The sequence below is a fragment of the Leuresthes tenuis genome, unplaced genomic scaffold, assembly GCF_036924035.1.
Source record: "Leuresthes tenuis unplaced genomic scaffold, fLeuTen1.0.hap1 SCAF_17, whole genome shotgun sequence".
Taxonomy (NCBI): domain Eukaryota; kingdom Metazoa; phylum Chordata; class Actinopteri; order Atheriniformes; family Atherinopsidae; genus Leuresthes; species Leuresthes tenuis.
Genome location: NW_027325371.1, coordinates 20,319,341 through 20,340,191, shown reverse-complemented (window position 1 = coordinate 20,340,191; position 20,851 = coordinate 20,319,341). Strand labels below are relative to the sequence as shown.

The 20,851-nt window shown below is 42.3% G+C and overlaps 1 protein-coding gene across 3 annotated transcripts in view; it reads left to right on the top strand.

Moving 5' to 3' along the window:
- Positions 1–20,851, top strand: part of pkn1b (protein kinase N1b) — a 40,405-nt gene extending 19,554 nt beyond the window's left edge. For all 3 annotated transcript variants that reach the window (XM_072368164.1, XM_072368163.1, XM_072368162.1), the window contains exons 2-22: positions 3,217–3,517; positions 5,817–5,962; positions 6,055–6,175; positions 7,879–8,024; positions 9,724–9,937; positions 10,040–10,234; positions 11,631–11,740; positions 12,018–12,161; positions 12,394–12,469; positions 13,419–13,560; positions 14,450–14,540; positions 15,584–15,675; positions 16,065–16,137; positions 16,749–16,840; positions 16,956–17,132; positions 17,298–17,360; positions 17,477–17,553; positions 17,703–17,845; positions 19,260–19,367; positions 19,541–19,621; positions 19,723–20,851. In XM_072368164.1, the coding sequence (XP_072224265.1) occupies positions 3,217–3,517; positions 5,817–5,962; positions 6,055–6,175; positions 7,879–8,024; positions 9,724–9,937; positions 10,040–10,234; positions 11,631–11,740; positions 12,018–12,161; positions 12,394–12,469; positions 13,419–13,560; positions 14,450–14,540; positions 15,584–15,675; positions 16,065–16,137; positions 16,749–16,840; positions 16,956–17,132; positions 17,298–17,360; positions 17,477–17,553; positions 17,703–17,845; positions 19,260–19,367; positions 19,541–19,621; positions 19,723–19,926 (2,796 nt within the window). In that variant the 3' untranslated portion in view covers positions 19,927–20,851. The remainder of the gene's footprint in view (positions 1–3,216; positions 3,518–5,816; positions 5,963–6,054; positions 6,176–7,878; positions 8,025–9,723; positions 9,938–10,039; positions 10,235–11,630; positions 11,741–12,017; positions 12,162–12,393; positions 12,470–13,418; positions 13,561–14,449; positions 14,541–15,583; positions 15,676–16,064; positions 16,138–16,748; positions 16,841–16,955; positions 17,133–17,297; positions 17,361–17,476; positions 17,554–17,702; positions 17,846–19,259; positions 19,368–19,540; positions 19,622–19,722) is intronic.

The window sequence follows — 20,851 nt, the reverse complement described above, 5'->3', positions numbered from 1 at the left end:
TTGTGCTGATGTCCAATTACAGATAGTAGAAACAGAGTGCTTAAGCGATCTTATCACGCTTGCTAACCTCAGTTTGATCTGAATTTGCAGGGGAGTTGACATTAACAGTGGCTGCAGGCAGAGTGTTGAAGCGTCACTTCAAACAGACAGCTACGGTCTGTAATAGTCTAACCATGGACACACCTGGAAAAAGTTTCTGGCTCTGTCACTGGTCACTGTGATTTAATTTGTGAATATACATATATTTTGCATCTTTGATCTGCAACACATTCACACAAAAAAAAACTCGAATACGGATCGATCAGACCACAGCACACGTTTCCTCTGATCCCAGATGCCTCCGAGCCCAGAGAAGTTGACACCACCTCTGGAAAAGGTTTCTCTTGCAAACATGACCCCCATATTGTGGTTTTGTAATTGTATTGCAGGCCAAAAAAATGACTAAAGCAAAAATGAATATATGTTAACAAATTAAACTAAGTTGAGAAAAAAATAGTAGGATTTAGAACAATATATCATAATAATAATAGGATTTTGAATACCATCCCACCTTTTTTTGATATGGGATTTTAAAAGTTTGAAAATATCCCAAGAAAGTAGTTTAATTTTGATCAGCCACAACATTAAAGGTGAAGTGAGAAACCTTGATTATCTGGTTGCTATGGCACCTGGCAAGGGTTTGAAGATATAAGGCAGCAAGTGAGGAGTGACCTCTTTTCGTTGATGAGTTGGAAGCATGAAGAAGTCCAAAGCTGGTCACATGGCCTAGTCTTTTATTTCACATCCTGTGCATATCGATGACAGTCTAAAAATTTACCCCATATATGTGGTAAATTTTTTGGACATAGACTTCGTTTATACAAACATATACTTTGGACATATATGTTTACTTCTTCCATTCAGAAGAAGTAGAGACCCGATTGATTTTGGTCTGTATTAATGCTGTTCTAAGCTGCTGTAATGTTGTTAGTGTTGATCGGCAGGAGAGCTGATGTGAGCACTCAGATCTTTACGTACTTAAACGGTGTCTCTGCTTTGATGCTGCCTGGCAGATTTCACATGCTCAGAGTTACTGTTTGCCCACAGTGCTTCCCTTTATTACAACCTGTGCAAACATATAAACCCGTGACTCGTGGAGGATGCTCATTTGACAGTTTCATTTTGTAGAAGGAAAAAAAAATCACAGTTATGACACACAAATGTGTAATCTGACAGATGAACATTGTCACAGTGTCTTTGTAAAACATAACTCCAAAACTATTACATGAAATACTTGGCAGTTACAGCCTTTTTTTTGGTCGAATCAACTTTACACAAATCATCTTTAACACTTACCTGCACAAGTCTGTATATGTAAATGAATGCAGAGCCATTGCGCTTACACTATATTACCAAAAGTTTTCACTCACCCAGCCAAATACTTACATTGTTCAGGTGTTCTAATCACTTCCATGACCACAGGTATATACATTCAAGCACCTAGGCATGCAGACTGCTTCTACAAACATTTGTGAAAGAATGGGTCGCTCTCAGGAGCTCAGTGAATTCCAGCGTGGAACTGTGATAGGATGCCCCCTGTGCAGCAGGTCCAGTCGGGAAATTTCCTCACGACTAAATATTCCACAGTCAACTGTCAGTGGTGTTATAACAAAGTGAAAGCAATTGGGTACGACAGCAACTCAGCCACGAAGTGGTAGGCCACACTAAATGACAGAGCGGGGTCAGCGGATGCTGAGGCGCATAGTGCGCAGAGGTCAGCAACTTTCTGCAAAATCAATCACAACAGACCTCCAAACTTTATGTGGCCTTCAGATTAACTAAAGAACAGTGCGTAGAGAGCTTCATGGAATGGGTTTCCATGGCTGAGCAGCTGCATCCAAGCCATACATCACCAAGTGCAATGCAAAGCATCAGATGCAGCGGTGTAAAGCACGCTGCCGCTGGACACTGAAGCAGTGGAGACACGTTCTCTGGAGTGAAGAATCACGCTTCTCCGTCTGGCAATATGATGGACGAGTCGAGGTTTGGCGGTTGCTATGAGAACGGGACTTGTCTGACAGCATTGTGCCAAACGTTTGGTGGAGGAGGGGGAGGGGGAGGGGGTGATTTTCAGGAGCTGGGCTTGGCCCCTTAGTTCCAGTGAAAGGAACTCTGAATGCTTCAGCATAACAAGAGATTTTGGACAATTTCATGCTCAATTTGGGGATGGCCCCTTCCTGTTCCAACAAGATTGCGCACCAGTGCTCAAAGCAAGGTCCATAAAGACATGGATGAGCCAGTTTGGTGTGGAAGAACTTGAGTCCTGACCTCAACCCGATAGAACACCTTTAGGATGAATTAGAGCAGAGACTGCGAGCCAGGCCTTCTCGTCCAACATCAGTGTCTGACCTCACAAATGTGCTTCTGGAGGAATGGTCAAAAATGTCCTTAAACACACTCCTAAATCTTGTGGAAAGCTTGCCGAGAAGAGTTGAAGCTGTTATAGCTGGAAAGGGTGAGCCGACGTCATATTAAACCCTATGGATTAAAAATGGGATGTAACTTAAGTTCATATGCGTGTAAAGGCAGATGAGCCAATACTTTTGGCAATATAGTGTAGCTAATTGGCAGGAAACATGGCACCAACAGGAGAACTGACAGCGGAAACGATGGAAACGATTTGACAACTCTTTAAAGAAGCTAAATCTGCTCATAGCGTGCAAAAAGATTTTGGTCCTTCCTGGTTAGTTGTATCTAAAATTTAAAGCTAGTACAAACAAAATGGGACTGTTTTAAAACGGAAACATACAAGTAGACCAAGGAACACGTCAAAGCGGCTGAAGGAATTAGGAAACGTGAACCACCAACGTGATGCGTTTTTGTTCAGGAAAGACACTTTAATGATGTAGCCATCAAACAGTCCAGATCTCAATCTGATTTCAAATTAATTGAGAAATTTGGGGGGGGGGGGGGGTCCATAACAGCTGAATGAACATCCTCCAAGAGTGGTAATGCTACATTTTTGCCAGGGGTTGTAGAAGTGTGCAGGTTGACTGTTTCCAGACTTGTCTGATGTAACCTCAGCCCTTTGAACTGGTTTGAACTCAAATTGAAGAATCTCTATAATACACAGTGGGCTAAATTCTTTCTTTTGTTCACATGACATCTACTCAACACACATCTACTCGACACATCTCCTCTCCTTAATCAAATCACCCTCCTTTTCTCTCTCTTCAGACTGATCCGGACGGGCTTTCGGTTCTCCAGCAGCTCGGTCTGGACCAAAACTCTGACTTCTCAGATTCCAGCGTGCAGCAGCGTCTGGATGAGCACCGTGAGAAGATCCGGAGGGAGATCCGTAAGGAGCTGAAGATCAAGGAGGGTGCAGAGAATCTGCGCAGGGCCACTACAGACAAGAGAAATGCCCAGCAGGTGGACTCGCAGCTTCGCAGCTCTAAGCGCAAGCTGGAGTCCCTCCAAGCTCAGCTCCAGGAACTGGATGCACATATTGTTGTCAAGGGCCCTGACGACAACAAAGGTACTGTAGCCACCAGGGAGGAGGGGTCTATAAACCTGTGTGCCACTGTAGGATGTGCAGACTGTCTTTTTTAAAGCTGGGAAGCACAATATTGCATTTTTGCCATGTGTTTATCGCCCAGTGCCAATGACATGATGATGTAATTGTGCATCCGTCCTTTAAAGCATTTTAGTCATCCTTATAACAGCATCACTAATGCATTGGTCTCAAAAGCAGTAGACTTTGGGAAATAATCCATCATACTGTTTTCTAACAGTACAGCCATTATATCAAAGCATAAAGCAGTGATTGTCTTACTTGATTTCCTGCTTTCTAGCAGACATTTGTTTTCAGATTTTTGAAAAATGTTCTTGGATCAAACCTGCTCAGATAAGTAATCCTCCCAGGTTGATCCTCAAATCCTCAAAGCTGGAGATCTGCTGGAGCTGAGGAAAGAGCAGAGACGGCCTCTTCTTCTTGGCCATCAAAAGCACAACTATGAGTCTTTACACTTTCAAAAAACTTCCATAAACCACCTCTGATTGACTGTTAAAGGAACAGTGTCTAACAAATTCTGACATCTAGTGATCAGGTTGGAGATAACAACCATCCCAAATGCCATCAGTTCACTATCTAACAACAATCCGCATCTATTTTAGCGGGCTAAATTACCATTGAGGACAAAGCAAGCAACGTCAGCATCGCTCCGGCGACCTTTGTTCCTCGTCAGCACTTATCATTAAGCCACTTCAGTATTTGTTATTATCTTCAGCCTACACCTATCTCACATTTGTTCTCCTCTTTATGTGTTCTCTTCTTTGAAGGGGTTGATCAACAGCTGTTTATTGATTGCCAGTTTTTGCACTACCTATTGCATATGATCCTCCATATTTCAAACGTCAGCCACAACCACATTTCTCCACTTGCCCTCTGAACAGTACCCTTCTTTTATGGTGGTAATATTCTCGTTTCTCACTTGCTGGAGGAGTTAGGGTTAGTTCATTTAGCAAATAAAATACATTAGAATATAAACATAGATTAGAGTGTTGACTGATACTTGAAACCCAGTTGGATACTAAAATATTCTTTGAATAACCACAGTGATGTGCAAAACTTTGGATCCACCACTCATTTGATTTATTTTTGTTTTCAAGGCGCTTTCTTGTAAAGTGGTTTTCAGCAATAGTTCCCCAGGCTTTCTGAAGGTCTACAGCAGATTAACAGTATCTGAAAGTGATGTCCTTAAGAAAAAGGAAAACATCGAGCAAAGACCTGACACAGGACCTGAGAGGTGCATCTGGACCTTCAGCTGATCCATCTGCTGTTCACTGAAGCCTCATCAGAAATGGTCTCCATGGAAGGGTGGCTGTCAAGAAGCCATTCTTAATGAAGGGAAACAGGGAGAAAAGGCCGAGCTATGCCAAATGACACAAGAAGTGGACTGAAAATCAGTGGCAGCAGGTCTTATGGAGGGATGAATCCTCCCCAGAGCCCGGACCTCAACATTATTGAAGCAGTGTGGGATCATCTGACAGAGAACGGAACAAAAGGCTGCCAACATCCAAAGAAGAGCTTTGGGAGGTCCTTCAAGGAGTCTGGAGAACTGTTCCTGAAGACTAATTAAAGAAATGACAGAAAGCTTGTCTAAGAGGGTTCAGGCCGTGTTGGAGAATAAAGGAGTTCAGACCAAATAATGACTTTCAAACTTGTTATAATCCACAAACTCTGTTCCTGCCCTATAAACAATATTTCCATTAATGTTTACATACGTTACAACAAATGGCTTGTTTCTTGTTTTTCTGGCAATATGTAAAGAAACTTAACATATTTTTTTTAAAGAGTTTTGACACTATACTTTGTGTGTGCATTTGCTTTTTTAAAAGGACTACCAGCACACTTGTGAGAAAGAGTGAAACTAAATCCCCATTATGAGGAAAAATGTACTTAGAATATCATGAGGGAAACTAGGGCTTGTTCAATGAGAATCTGTCAGAGCAAGAGATGTTTTGGAACCAGCACCTAGTGGTCATCAGTGTCATTACACTTGAAGTCAATATTTCATTGCTTTAAGTCTGAAACCAACAAAATCCATCTTTTATATAATGTCTATGAATAGTATAAGATGAAGCTAGACACCTTTTTAAAAGGTGAATTGATATAAAAATCTATCCTATGCTTCTGATGTAGTTATGAGCAATACTTTGTGAACTTAAGTATACATAAATCTCTTCCAGTAACTTAATCTTCTGCCAGATGATGCTAAAAACAAATGCACCAAAAGTAACCCGACCGTTTGCTATCCATCTGTTCTCCTTGGCAGATACCGCCAAATCTCCAAGCTCAGTCAATCGGACGTCGGCCAACCAGCACCGCATTGCAGCTTTGGAGCGGCAGCTAAACATTGAGCTAAAGGTCAAACAAGGAGCAGAGAACATGATCCCGATATACGCCAATGGGGGCACCAAGGTACACTGCTTTGTCACCATTCTCTGTACATTCTAATGCTCAGTGTGTGCCTGCCTGTTGATCTCCCTCTGCTTTCCACGACGCTCTTTCAGGACAAGAAGCTTCTCCAGACAGCTCAGCAGATGCTGCAGGACAGCAAGACAAAGATTGACATCATCCGTATGCAGATTCGAAAGGCCATGCAGGCCACGGAGCAGTCTGAGGACAACCAAAGTACTTATCAAGCCTTTGTTTTTATCCAGTCTCTCATCTTTCACCGCCTCTTTCATCCCACCTGCCATCCTCATAAACACTGCATATTTTATGATGCGAGTGGTAATCGATCGATTCCTGCTTCAGAACATCACAGTGCAAGATCTTCCAGTCAAACACACACATGCTCGCGCTCGAATTGTCCATTACAGCCCTCTCACCCTCTCAGGTTAGAGCCTTATTGATGTTCCAGCATCCCCTTGATGTTGTCCAACAACTAAAAGCCATGCTTCATGTAGCAGAGGTTAGGGAGGAGGCAGGACAGATGCAGGGGGTTCAGGAAGGGAGTGAGACACACTGACTCAGAGGACTGAATCAGAGATGACAAGAGAGTGCAGTGCAGGCGTGGAAGGATCGAGACATGAAAGAGGGAATAAACTGAGAGCTTAAAAAAGCTGCAGCAAAGATTCCTAACTCACTGACGCGAGCACTTAACTTATGAGATTATTTTGTTTGTCGTTCTATGGTTTCTCCACATGCTATCACTTTACCTCTTAAAAGCCGCTGAAATCAATATTTGCACATTAGTGTTGGCAAACATGGGCCGCTCGCATGTGAGAAGAGTCTTTCACTGTGATTAGAAATTATCTCCCAGCCTTGCAGATCTCTATGGAGATTTTTTTTTAACTAATTTGAATTCAAAACAGCTCAGCACCAAACACTACAGAGACATGGCTGCTAAAAAAGATAGGAAGTTAAGCAAGAAGTTTAAGATTTCACTTCGGAGCTGAAGGTCATAAACAGAGATAAAGTAAGACGTTAGGCACATTTTGACCAAAAGCACCCAAAACTTAATGGTCTGAGGCTTTTCTCAAGAAGCCACAGGATTATTTTAGCTATGATTCTTCTGTATTTTCTCTAAACTCTAAAGTACTAGCTGTAAAGGCTGACCAGCCTACAAAGCAGTCAAACCGGGAAGTGCGTTTCAACTGTATTGATGCAAAACCTGTTCATGTTCCACATTTCTACGGGTTTTTCTATGTACTAGAATGTGACCGCTGTCAAACAATTGGAGATGATTGCATTCTGACTCAGATTTACTGCTTCCTTGTCACGGTTGGAGTGCTCTTTTCCTCTCTCATTCTGGAGCTTGCTTGACCACCACGACTCGCAGTGCTGATTGAAGCATGTGCGAATGTCGTGTTTAACGGTAACAACAGTTGCTCTGGTATATTCCGACACACCGGATTTTACAAGCTATCGTTGGTATTAAACGTGAGATTAAAAGTGAGAAATAAAATGATGGGGATATTCCACCAGTCGAAGACGATTAGCTCTGCAAGCCCGAACACAAAAGTTCAGAGTAATCTCAAGATTTAGTCTAGCTGTAAAAATGCAGACTGCAACAAACTGCCTTACTAAGCATGAATGTGGCCACTGAGGCCCTCTGCAGAGTCAGTGTTTGGTTATTCCAGAAAACTGGTGATATCTATAAATGTAAATGGCTCAAAGATAACTAAAATACAGCTCCTTTTTTCTCCATGATTCCACATGCATGTGAATTTTATTCGACATTTTTGACAAATACATCCCCATAAATATCACACTGGAACTTTAAAAGCCCTTCAGTCTGTGTCGTTCCCATCTTTTTGTCCGCTGCCAGATATCTTCACTGCATGTTGCCGCGTCATATGCTTTCGACTGAATCTGGCACCTTTTCCCAGGTAAGCCGGACCTGTGTGGGGTGGAGCTGCGTGTGGAGGAGCTTTGGCATCACTATCGCGTAGAGCACGCCATGGCCGAGGGAGCCAAGAACATGCTGCGCCTGCTGGGTGCAGGAAAGGTCCAAGATAAGAAGGCCATGGCTGAGGTCAGAAAACAGAGAGGAGTGACGCTTCAGAGACTGTGAACACTAAATAGCTTTCTGATTCTGTATAAATATGACCTGAAACACCATCTGCTTTTTTATCCATGTCCTAAGAGTAGAGTAAGAACACCCATGTAATCAAATGAGGAAAAAAAAACACTTGGTCATTTATTTAGTCGGGAAAATTATCTAATATATATAATGATCTAATATACATAATGCATATGTAGGTGAGAAAAATATGTGAACCTCTGGGTTTTGCTGTCTATTTAAAGGTGAAGTCAACACAGGAAGACAACACATTCACAGCACATGTTCCAGATAGCAAGTTGGCAAAAATATGATACATCTGTAGCTTTCTTTCACCCACATTCAGCCTTGACTATCTACTTTTTTTTATATGCTGCCCAAACTCAGCAACAGCTTCACGGGAGATGTCCCAAGGATGCATTTTCTGTGGGCCTTTGGGCCACAACTGGTCATTGCAACACTCACCATAACCCCAGTCAAAGCCAGCCTGGGACATTTGGCCCACATCTGGCCAGAGCAACACATGCCATAGCCCAGGTTTGGCTACAGCTCACAATCTTTGGGCAGTGTGTGACTCACGAAACACTTAAAACGCAAATTTTTGATTTTGAGTTTTAGTCTATAAAAGCAAGGTTAAATAAGGATACAGGTACATTTTGCATTTCATCCTTAAGGAGTGGTGTGAATGGTTTGAAACAGCCGCTGCTCTTAAAGAACATCGATGCTGCTTGTCTGCATTTTGCTAAAGAGAAGGTGGACAAGTCAAAAAGCTGTGGGAGAAATGTTTTGTGGAAGTGTTCGTGTAGTGTTTGGGCCTTTTTTTGTTGTTGCTTCATCTGGGTGGAGACAGCATGCCATGAATAATGAATTACGCCTGTAGATTCTAAAGAAAAATCTCCGGATGCTTATCTGTGAGCTGATCCTCAACAGAAATTACTCAAGTTGTTTGCGAAAGAACCTAAAGTGAGCAGTCCATGTGAGAAAACCTACTAACATGACAGAGAAACTGTTCAAAGCACTGATCACAAGTTAATGTCAGTGTTCATTTGTTGTTATTGTGACATGAAGATTACACGGCGTGTGTATGTGTGAAGCAAAGGCTCCCTCTCATGCAATTAAATATTGGATAATTTTCCTCAACAGACAAAAGACCAAGTACTATTTTATGGTTCTATCCGTTGAATGTGTTTATTCTCAGTAGTTTTAGTACAATAAGTGTTTTCTTTTATACTGTTTCACATACTGTTACACTATTTGTAATATTCAGGCAAATTCTATATATATCAAATATATAGAATTTGCCTGAATATTTATTTATCATTCCATTTATTATCTTCCAAAAATGATGAGTTTTAATGGTGCTGGTATTTGGATTTTCTTGCTCACAACAAGAAAGTGAATCAGTGTGTTTAGCATATTATTCTTCATAATGACCTAATTTCATGCGTCATTACCTTTTATATGTGGTCTGTGGACTTTAAGCTTTGATTTGATTGTGCCATTGTCCCTTATATGAGAATTTTCAGTTTCGGAAGCACATTCGCATTTTTCTATTTGTACTTAAGTTTTCCTCTTCATTATTTGCACTTTTCCTGCAACTATTTAACGCCCTCACCAAGGTTAAAACGTGAAGCTTTGCAAAAAAAGAAAAAAAACCCTCTGTCCTCTGCAGGCTCAGTGTGGCCTGAGCGAGTCGTCCCAGCGTCTGGACCTGCTCAGGTGCGCTCTGGAGCAGCGGCTGCAGGAGCTGCCAGAGGATCATCCAAAAGCCTGCCTCATCAAGGAGGAGCTGGTGCTGGCCTCGTCGTCAGCTTTCAGCTCCCGCCACAGCACCCCATATGTCCACAACCAGTACAGCACGCTGAGCAAACCATCGCCACTCACAGGTAGATGCAGAAGTTACAAAGGGCTCTCTGTTTGGCAATAAATCGAGTCGTGGTTTATTTTCTCAACACTGGATTGTGATTGGATTTGTTTTTCCTTCCCAGGTACTCTTCAAGTTCATCTTCTGGGCTGTGTTGGGCTGTTGGAGGTCGTTCCGGGGAGGAACAGAGGAACCCCAGTGGTTCTTCCTTCATACTCCCCTGCAGACGGACGGCCCTCGTTCAAACTGAGCGGCCTCTACAGCCGCAGCACCAGCAGCATGAGCCTCAAGATCCCCAGCAAGAACGAGGAGCTCTCCTGTAAGTGTTTCTGCTCCTGTTGTGCTTTTAAATTAACTTTAGATGTCACGGTGAGGTGAGATGAGCTGAGGACCCAGAGCCTGACAACAACAAACAAAGAGAACAACAAGGCAGGATTCTCAAAAAGAGTTCCAAAACTAAGTCAGTGAAAGAAAACCAACCTAAGGGAAAAAATCCAAACCAAAATACAACCCAAACCAGGGACCGGAGGGGTGCACTACGAAGTGAGATTAATGGCTTAGTGAGCTGAATGTCAGAGTTTTCAGCGTAATGGAGGTGGCTCACATTTACCCGGCTGGATCACCATGGCACTTAGGCTGAACTCATAACCTGGTCGTAACCTGGTCAGTTACATTCAGAATTTAGGATTAAATCCTCTGCACCTTTCGCTAATCATTGTCCTGACGATATCCCAGAGAGCAAAACCAAAATGAAACATTTAAACATCATCAGGCAGAAATATCGAGTCGATGTTTGTAACCGTAATACAATTAAAAGCCCCTCATTAGCATTTAATGAATGTTTGATCTGTGTGTCAAATAACTAAGAAAAAATGAATAATCCCAGGGACATTTTAAAGTCTTTCAGTCCACATCTAGATGTGTTGGCATTTTGTTCGCCAAATGTAACCACGGTTCTGCATTGATTCACTGACATTCAGCATGTAATCTGTTGAATATTTGATTCATTTTAATCCCATCTAAAAATCCTCAGTTTTGAATCCTCATTTTTTAACATAGATTCTCAGCTATGGAATGCTTTTCGAAACCTGGCGAACTCTGAAGACGCCTTGTGGAGAGAGTATATGTTTTGTTACCATGGGAACCGTGCTTTCAGTTGGTGATGTAGATTGAGTTTTTATGTCTAGTCCTGATTGATAAGTACAGGCCGTTCTACTGCTGATATCATTTTTGACACAGATTAGGAAATTAGTCTCGGCCTACATATCAGAGAAAATTCAATCAATAAAAAGCCACTTTGATTTGGTGTATGACTTACATTATTTCCACGTTATGGGACAGCATCAGAGCTAAATGGACCTCTTTTCAAGTTGAAAGTTTAAGAGCTACACGTACAGCTGACATGACATAAGCAGCATGCAGATATTAATTCACTAAAGGAGCATTAAATGATGCATGAAACCCCTTTTTTATACGAGTGCACTCAGAGCCAAAGAGGGAAGCCTGAGTTAGCAAAGAAACATAACCGCTGTCGTCGTACCCGTCATCTCTGAGTGGAGTGTCTGGTTGTGGCCGGCTCTTGGGAACTTGCTTCGTAGTACACTCCTCATGACATTAGGTCTCTTTCCTCTCCAGTCCTCACCATCTTTTCATTCATAGATACAGATTTCATGGTGAGAATCAATACACAGTTGTTTTCTGTGTGTGTTTTACAGCGGAGGTGAGCGCAGTGCTGAAGCTGGAGAACACAGTGGTGGGACAGACTGCTTGGAGAACAGTGGGAGAGCAAGCCTGGGACCAGACCTTCACTGTGGAACTGGAGCGAGTAAGACACAGAAGCTCAGTCACTGTCACCGAGAGGCTGGGATTCAGAAAGGAAATGCAAATGAACTGATGGATATGCCTCAAAGTCCCTTTAAATGATACATATATGTATACATGACATGACACTGTTTATCATTCATTTGCAAATGCTGTTCCCGTATAAACGTGCTGTATAAACACAGTTCCTGAAATAGTTATCTTGAGACGTGCTGTTTTGAGATTCATCAAAGTGGAGAAATAAATCTTTATGTTATATCCCTACTGTGTGTTGTGTTTAGTCCAGGGAGATGGAGATAGCAGTGTACTGGAGAGATTACCGCTCTGTGTGTGCTCTGAAGTATCTGAAGCTGGAGGAGTTCCTGGACAACCAAAGGCACCAAGTCCAGCTGGAACTGGAGCCCCAGGGGCTGCTGCTGGCTGAGGTACAGGGTGGGAATAAGAAGAAGAGTAAACACACACACATACACACACGGGACATACAATCTAACATGAGCTGCAATTATCAAAAGTGTAAAAGTGCAAATGACACATAAAACATGATCAGCATCCAGATGCCATGTATATGGAGGTTCTTGTTCGATGGTACACACACGTATAGAATTGGAGCAATTTGTTGTTTTAACATCCAGTAATATTTACCTGTGTATGTGTCAGGTGACCTTCTTCAACCCCGTTATAGAGAGAGGCCGACGACTCCAAAGGCAGAAGAAAGTCTTTTCTAAACAGCACGGTAAGTTTGAGTGCTCTCACAAACACAAACACACACACACACACACCAAACTTTTTTTTCCCAATGATGCCTTTCATCATAAAGAATAACAGCTTTACAGGCTTAGAAGATGGCAGTACAGCTTGAGTTTGTAAAGTTGCATCTGAACAAAGCACAAGACTTCTGGAACAATGTCCTTTGGACAGACCAGACCAAAGTGGAGCTGTTTGGTCATAATGCACAGCAGCATCTTTGGAGGAAACCAAACACAGCATATCAGCATAAACACCTCATACCAGCTGCCAAGCACAGTGGTGGACGGCTGATGATTTGGGCTTGTTCTGCAGCCACAGGACCTGGATATTTATAGTTATTGAGTCGACAATGAACTCCTCTGTATACCAAAGTATTCCAGAGTCAAATGTGAGAACATCGCCCCCGCAGTTAAAGTTTGGCTGAAACTGGCTCATCAACAGGACAATGATCCCAAACACAGCAGCAAATCTACAACAGAATGTCTGAAAAAGAAAAGAATCCAGGTGTTACAAAGGTCCAGTCAAAGTGTAGACATCAACCTGATTCGTACAACGTCATACAGAAAATGATGATACAAAAGGTGGTTCTACAAGTTACAGAATCATGGAGTGGACTTTTTTTGTCTTTTTTCAAATGCTGAGCTGTTTACACCCCGATTGGACAGCGTCTGTAGGGTGGTTAACACACTCAGCGTAAAGCCTAAAGCTTTTAAAGTCCAGAGGGGTTATGAGGAGATGCTGCACATAAAGTGTGAATGGCCTTTGGTTCCCCCTGGAAGGGGGATTAAAAAACATCATTTCACGAAATGCAAACGCAGGTCCTGCAACAGCTCAGCTGTGTCACATTTTTAAAGACCTACCTCATTACATGCGATTGCTTGCATTTTGTCTTCATTTAGTTGATTATACCGAACAGTCCACCATGTGTGTTTTAGGTAAAGCTTTCCTGCGTGCCCGTCAGATGAACGTGGACATCGCTACCTGGGTCCGCCTGCTGAGGAACGCCATCCCCAGTGGAAGCAACACACCTGCATACACTCCCAGTTTTACAAGCAACACGCTCTCACAGGTTACAGGGTATGTAGATAAGTTAAATTTGTTAAAAATACCATTGAGAATGCTTGCAACTCTTTTGTAGTCTGAGGTTATATGTATCTAATGTTTGCATGTGGTGGAGGGGCCAAATGTAGGACTCAGCCAGGTGAAATCTGAAAAGATGGAAAAACAGTGAGGTTTATTAAACAGTGCTGTGGTTAAACACAGGTAATCAGTCCACAAATCAACCTTACTGACAGGGAGCAGGCAAAAGACAGGATTAGAAAAAAGAGCAAGAGTCAAAAAGACCCGGAGCAAACAAAACCGTCAACGATAAGGCAAAAGACAAAAACCAAAGATGAGCTCAGAGTGTGTATACAGAGCGAGTGATGACTGGTTACAACCTCGTGTAAATGGCAGGAGCAGAACAGTGGCGAAATCAGCTGAACACGAAACAGCTGCGGGGTAAACACAGGAAGCCAGAGTTAGAAATGAGTGAGGACAAAATAGAATTCAGAATAAGACAGGAAGTGAAGAAAAAGCCATGAAAAAAGCTGTAAGAGGTGTTAAGTTCCCTAAATACCAAGAAAAGGAGCGTCGGTGCTTCCCTTATTATCCCCTTTAGCACAGGAAACACTGGACTATCCATTATGAAAGAGAGGAAATAGTTTTATCCCACCGTTCCGAGTGACTGCAGCATTCAAGGTAGCGGCGTCAGACAATCTTTAGTCATTAACTCAGTTTCCCTCCCATGTGTGTATACTGGGGCAGTGGGACATTTAAATACCCAAGTCACGCTCGACTCAGCTGTGCATGGAACTGTTCTGACTGACAACACCTGATGCAGCGCAGCTTACAATATTTTTAGTGAAATCTTCAGTGCAAAGTCTGATGTTTTCTTCTTTGTTTTTTGCGAACGTACACTTTATAGAGAAATCTCCATTGAGAAGCTCAATCTAGACGGCGACTCTACTCCCAAAACTGAAGTCAGGAGAGATGTGGTGGAATCGCCCACCTCCTTGGTGAGTATGATGGATGGAGGCCATTCAGAAAAGGAGGCAGACTGAGGATGGCCACCTCCAACCACTGTTGTGTCTACACATAGTGTAACAGCTTAGTAAGGAGCCAATTTTAAATGGAATCTTTTGACACTTTGTTACTCGCGGCCTGTTGCAAAGGCATATCATTGGTTCCCATTTCTTTGCTTTCATCAAATAACACATTTTGACAAACATAAAATAGTATTGTTTCACCAATGAGGTGATTTCCAAAGAGCTGTTAGCTGAAAACTGGCACATCTCAGCATGGTGTGCAGAGTGTCCTTGAAACGTGAGGAAACTGGACAAAAGTGGAGGACAAAAGAAGAAATGGCAGACTTTAAAAAAACACTATCTACAGCAGATGAACAGTATCTGAAAGTGATGTCCTTATAAAAGAGGAAATAATCCGGCAAAGACCTGACACAGGACCTGAGAGACGCACCTGACCCTTCAGCTGATCAATTTATCGAAGAGCCAGAAAAGTACTGTCAATTTTTGTGCATCTGCCAAAATTTTGTTTTTGCCTTAAAAGAAATGAGGGGTCAGGAATTCATTTTTTTTCTAATCAGTTTTTTTGACTGTTTGTTCATTCTAAATCATCACAAACCCATTAAGGATCTTATCCAACACCCTTTGGCTCACCCTGTTTATGTTGGTGCCAGTAAAATGACTTTGAGCAGAGCGGCAGACAGACAGAATCCGATGAGTAGAAAGAGAGTCAGAGGGGGAGAGGGCAGTAGCAGATGGCGCGTGCAATGGGGTTGGAGTATTATGGGATTAATTACTCTGATGTTTTTTAGACATCTAATTAACAGCAAGGGGGGGGGTGCGTGGCTGTCACTCGGCAGGGGATCTGACAATCAGACGTAATGAGTGACGGGCCGCTTATTTTACAGATGTTAGCAGTCCTTTTGTCCTGACTAGTGGTTCCCCCCTTGCTTTATTTACCGCTTTATGCAATCGTATGTTTTCATTATAGCAGCGTTTCACTTTTAACCTGCTTTGTTTTTTTGTGCGTGTCCCAGGAACAGACACCAGTCATTGAGCCCCCGTCGACGCCGGATGTCCCTGCTCACGAGCAGCCAACCAGATCGCTGTCCCACAACTCTTTACGCAGGTGCAGATACACGCCTCACACCCCTCTCTCTCTCTGTCTCTCTCTCACCCTCACACACACACACATATAACCACCCACACACACGCACAATAACCTAACACCTGAGCATGTATTTCTGCAATGTGGCCAACGCAACGTGACATCAGGAACACACCCCCGCACAATATGGGCCTGTGCTGTAACCTCTTTTTTCTAGCACCTTATAATAAAGTCAAGTCATCATTAATGCAGATTACAGGATATGTTAGCACATAAACACTGTCAGGGTCATAATGTCTTTTGCTTGAGAACAAATATTGTTGAGCACATGGGAAACCTATAGGTGTGACATGTTTTTGCTGTATGTTGCATGCACTACCTTTCTAATCTGCCTTTAATCTCTCTGTCAGAACCAGCAAAGGCCCTTTGTGCCTGCAGGATTTCAAGATGATCGCAGTTCTCGGCAGGGGCCACTTTGGGAAGGTACTTATTGTTTCGGTTACCTGTTACCTATAAATCGTGTGCAATATTTGTAGAATATTAATTCATAAAGGGTAAAGCGTAAACTGGACACACGCAATCTCCAGTCCCTCAAACGGTAATGCAGCAAGAATCGTCATTCTTTAGGTGATCACACACATACTACTAAAAATATTGTAAGCTGCGCTGCATCAGGTGTTGTCAGTCAGAACAGTTCCATGCACAGCTGAGTGACCACATCAACAAGGGATTGCTGTGAAAAACCTTTGTCAAACACAACAACAGAGGATTAAGTACACAAATGTAATTTAAAACGTTACTGTACAAAAAAGAAGCCTCATGTTAACTTTGCCCAGAGCTAGCGTTAAGTTCTCTGGGCTCGGATGCATCTGTGACAGACCATAAGTAGAACATGAATTGTGGTCACATCAGTCAGTGTTCCATATCTTTATAACACCTGTCACCCCTCATCATTATCCAGTATCCTTACACAAATTTATCACAAAAGTATTTTTTCCAAGGCTAATGTTATCTCCTGTTTATACATCTCAGCATTTAATTGTTCAGCTCCCTAAACTGATTAAAATCAGCTTTTACTTTTTTGACCTCCTCAGGTGTTGCTGTCCGAGTATAATAAGACAGGCAGCCTGTATGCCATCAAAGCCTTGAAGAAAGGAGACATTGTCGCTAGGGATGAAGTAGAAAGGTAACCAGCACTTCCTATTTTTACCCACATTTCTTCTGCACACAAACACCTCATTCCCCTCATAATACACCTCGTACAATGACTGTCTCATGACCTCCCCCCCGTTTGTCTTCAGTCTGATGTGTGAGAAGCGGATCTTTGAGACCGTCAATGGCTCCCACCACCCCTTCCTGGTCAACCTGTTTGCATGCTTCCAGACGCCAGAACATGTGTGTTTTGTCATGGAGTACACTGCAGGAGGAGACCTCATGATGCACATACATGCCGACGTCTTCTCTGAGCCCCGTGCTGTGTGAGTTCTGCTGCACGTGTGTTTCATGAAAGAAACAAAAAAAAAAGAAGTGTGGAGCTTCTTAGAAAGCTCTGTCTACGTCTAAGCTCCCTCTAATACTTTTGTGTGTGTGTGTGTGTGTTTGACAAACTCTCCCTCTCTCACTGCCTGATGTCTCATCAATAGGTTCTACTCTGCCTGTGTAGTCTTGGGTCTGCAGTTCCTTCATGACCATAAAATTGTGTATCGGTGGGTACTCGGATCGTCTCCATCTTTGCTTACCACTTACGATACAACATGGAGGGAAAAGTACCTCCTCTCTTTTGTCAGCATTGGATATGAATCCTTTTTATTTTCTTTATCAGGGATCTGAAATTGGACAACTTGCTCCTTGACATAGATGGTTTTGTGAAGATAGCAGACTTTGGACTCTGTAAAGAAGGTTTGTGCTCCATATTTACTCATCCACCACAAGAGGAAACATTCCATACACAAAGAAAAAGTGTCCTTATTGAAGTGTCTTATCTTTTCAGCCTTAAAGTCTAATATATCTTATTGCATTTTTATTCTTATTAACATTTTTCCCCCAAGGCATGGGCTATGGAGAGAGAACCAGTACATTCTGTGGTACTCCTGAGTTTTTGGCTCCAGAGGTGCTGACAGACACATCGTACACCAGAGCAGTCGACTGGTGGGGGCTCGGAGTGCTCATCTATGAGATGTTGGTTGGAGAGGTGAGGATAAAAAGGCTTTCCCTTCTGTTCAGGGGGCTTTTGCTGCCTGTCATATCCCGAAAAATGACAAGTAATGTATTAACCACTGCAGAAAGTATTCAAAAACAGGCAACTTTTTAAGCGGACCTTTCAAAGAGGTGGCTTGCAGTCCTTTAGATGTAACTCAGTTTTTTGCTCAAGCTTCTTCTGGCTTCATTCAAACATGTCACATATTGAGAGAACTGCTGCATATGAGCTATTCACCCATGTGCCCCTCTTCAAGGTCCTAATCAGTTTGCACATTTGGGCGTGGAAATAATATAGAAGGCTTTACTCTTGAAGCTTTTGTTGCACTCGGAGTAAAGAGTGTAGATGTTGTGAACTCTAGAAAACTTTGTTTCATCTGGGTTAATCTTTTCATTGTCACCTTTGATGTATGTATGTCACACCAGTTGCCAGTATGAATATTTGATAAAGATTGTTCCATTTATTTGGCTCAGTCAACATCAAAGAAGGAAAACCATTAGAGTAGAAAAGTCTGCCTGAAAAGAAGATCATCTAACAAATGAATCCTAATGAGTCCTTGTGCTGCGTTGAAAGTGATGTATAAATAAGGGTGGGTTCTGATTGCCCAGTTGTTCCCTATGAAGTGGACCACACAGGGTTTTAAACTAAAAAGAAAAAAAGGGATCTTGCTAAACAGTAAAAATTAAGAAGATTGTTGGTGTTATTAAAGGTTAGAGATTTAGTTACTTCAAAACAACTTTGGAAAGCTCAAAACACTTCAAAAAACGAGTTGTTGCTTACATTAAAGCTAGCCGATATTCTGACATTCCCAGAGGTTTAACATTGTAAGATTGGTGTTATGATTAACAGAAGAGCACCAGAGCGCACAGTCATCACACAGACATATTCAGTTGCTGCCAGGTTGATAAAATGGGGTGAATTTCAGAGAGGCGCTTTCTTAAACTCTTTGCAAGGAAGTCAATTTTCGTACAAAATTAAACTTTAATGGGAAGGAAAAGTAACAGTCTCACTCAAAACAGGAGATAAACTATTTTAAACAGTAAAATAAAGATTCGAGAAATAGGGTCCTCCGCCTCACATTAAAGAAAATTCATTCATGCCATATGTATTAATGAAAAAAGTTGTATCACAACAAGATGACATGCGAAGACGAGAAGCTGAAAATAAGTGATAGAATATTTGAATTGTGTAACAAAAGTCCTTACTGATAATGTCTTATAAGTTCAATCAGCCTCAAAACAGTGGTGGATCCCGACTCCATATTCTGAATATTCTTTTACTCATAATGTCTACCATGTGACTTGTGTTTATATCTTCAGACCAAAGCCGTTAGAGGCATTGCTCTAAAGGCACACAAAGGTATGATATGTAATAAAATTCAATGCAAATTTCTGTGCGTCTTTTTCAGTCTCCATTCCCAGGCGACGATGAAGAGGAGGTTTTTGATAGCATAGTGAACGACGAGGTGCGCTACCCGCGCTTCCTCTCCACCGAGGCTATCGGCATCATGAGACGGGTCAGACAGGCGCTCATTAATTCTTCCTGATTTACTTTTGCACGTTTTTAAGCTATAAAAAACAAACATTTTGAAGCCTGAGAAATGTTATATATATATATATATATATTTCCAGAAAGTTGTCGTTCTAGGTCACAAAAAGAAGTCCTGACTTCTTTGTTTCATGTTATTAGTTGTTGAGAAGAAACCCTGAAAGACGTCTAGGTTCTGGGGAAAAGGATGCGGAAGATGTCAAGAAACAACCATTTTTCAGGGTGAGTATCTCCTTTTATTTTAGGCTTTCCTAAGGTACTGATCAATGTTGATAAGAGAGAAAATGAACTATACCACAAACCAAATGTAACCAATCATTTAGGGTATGGACTGGGAGGCACTTCTTCAGAGGAAAGTCCCACCCCCCTTCGTCCCGACCATTGTAGGAAAGGAAGATGTCAGCAACTTTGACACGGAGTTCACCGCCGAGCCTCCCACGCTCACACCTCCCCGTGAGCGCCGCACCCTCTGCCCTAAGGAGCAGGACTACTTCAAGGATTTTGACTACACCTCTGACCTGTGCTAGGGTCTGGGTGCCAGAGTCAAAGGATTATCAGCTGCCCACTCTCAGCCCACAGACTCGTGACAAGCTGACTTCTTGAGCTGTAAAGGCAGAGAGGAACTTGATGGCGATGAGAGGCAAGGATTGCTGTTACTCTGACCTCTTTCTCTATGTCATTGAGGGGTTGAAGCACCGGCTGGGCTGGACTTGTGTGATCCGATTGCGTGTCACACACATCTGTGGTGCCACACATCTGCTGACATAAGACTTTCTGGTGTGGCTTTTAGAGGAACGGGAAGTTGCGATGAAAACAGGAGATAATCCAGATTATGTAATAAATGGAAGATCAGATGATGGGTCCTGCTGTTCATTTGAAATCCTCAAAGAACCTCACAATCACAGATGCAAAGAGTGAGAAGTGACTTTTCTGACCGAACTTATTTTTTTCTCTCTAACCCTTCCCGTATTTGCTCCTCTCTCTTGTCGTTTTAGCCCTACTGTTTGTTGCTGCTAAATGTGTGTTTAGCTGTGAACGGTGTCCCTGCCTCAGTCTTGAATGTATCCTCTTCAGCTGCAATCATGCATTACCTGTACATTGCCACTTGGGGGAGCCAGAGGAAAGATTCTGCTCATTTTTGTTTGATCAGCGCTGCCGCCTGATTATGCCAAAGAAACGCAGAGAAAGTGGGAGATTTCAGCAAAAAAGGAGGTGGGTTTGGGTCAGCTGCTGTTTGTTTGTCTTTGCTCAATCGTAAGCCACTTCTCCACCATCCTTCCTTTCCACTGTCTTTCGGTACATAAGATTTTTAACAACAATCATTTTGGTCTATGACAAAAAAGCTTTTACAACTTTTGTGATGTGAACATTTTTCTCCCCCACCAGTGTTTCCCCCTCTTTGATTCGCTGGTGAAATGTGTTGGAACTGTGACTCAGTAAAGATGTGAAACC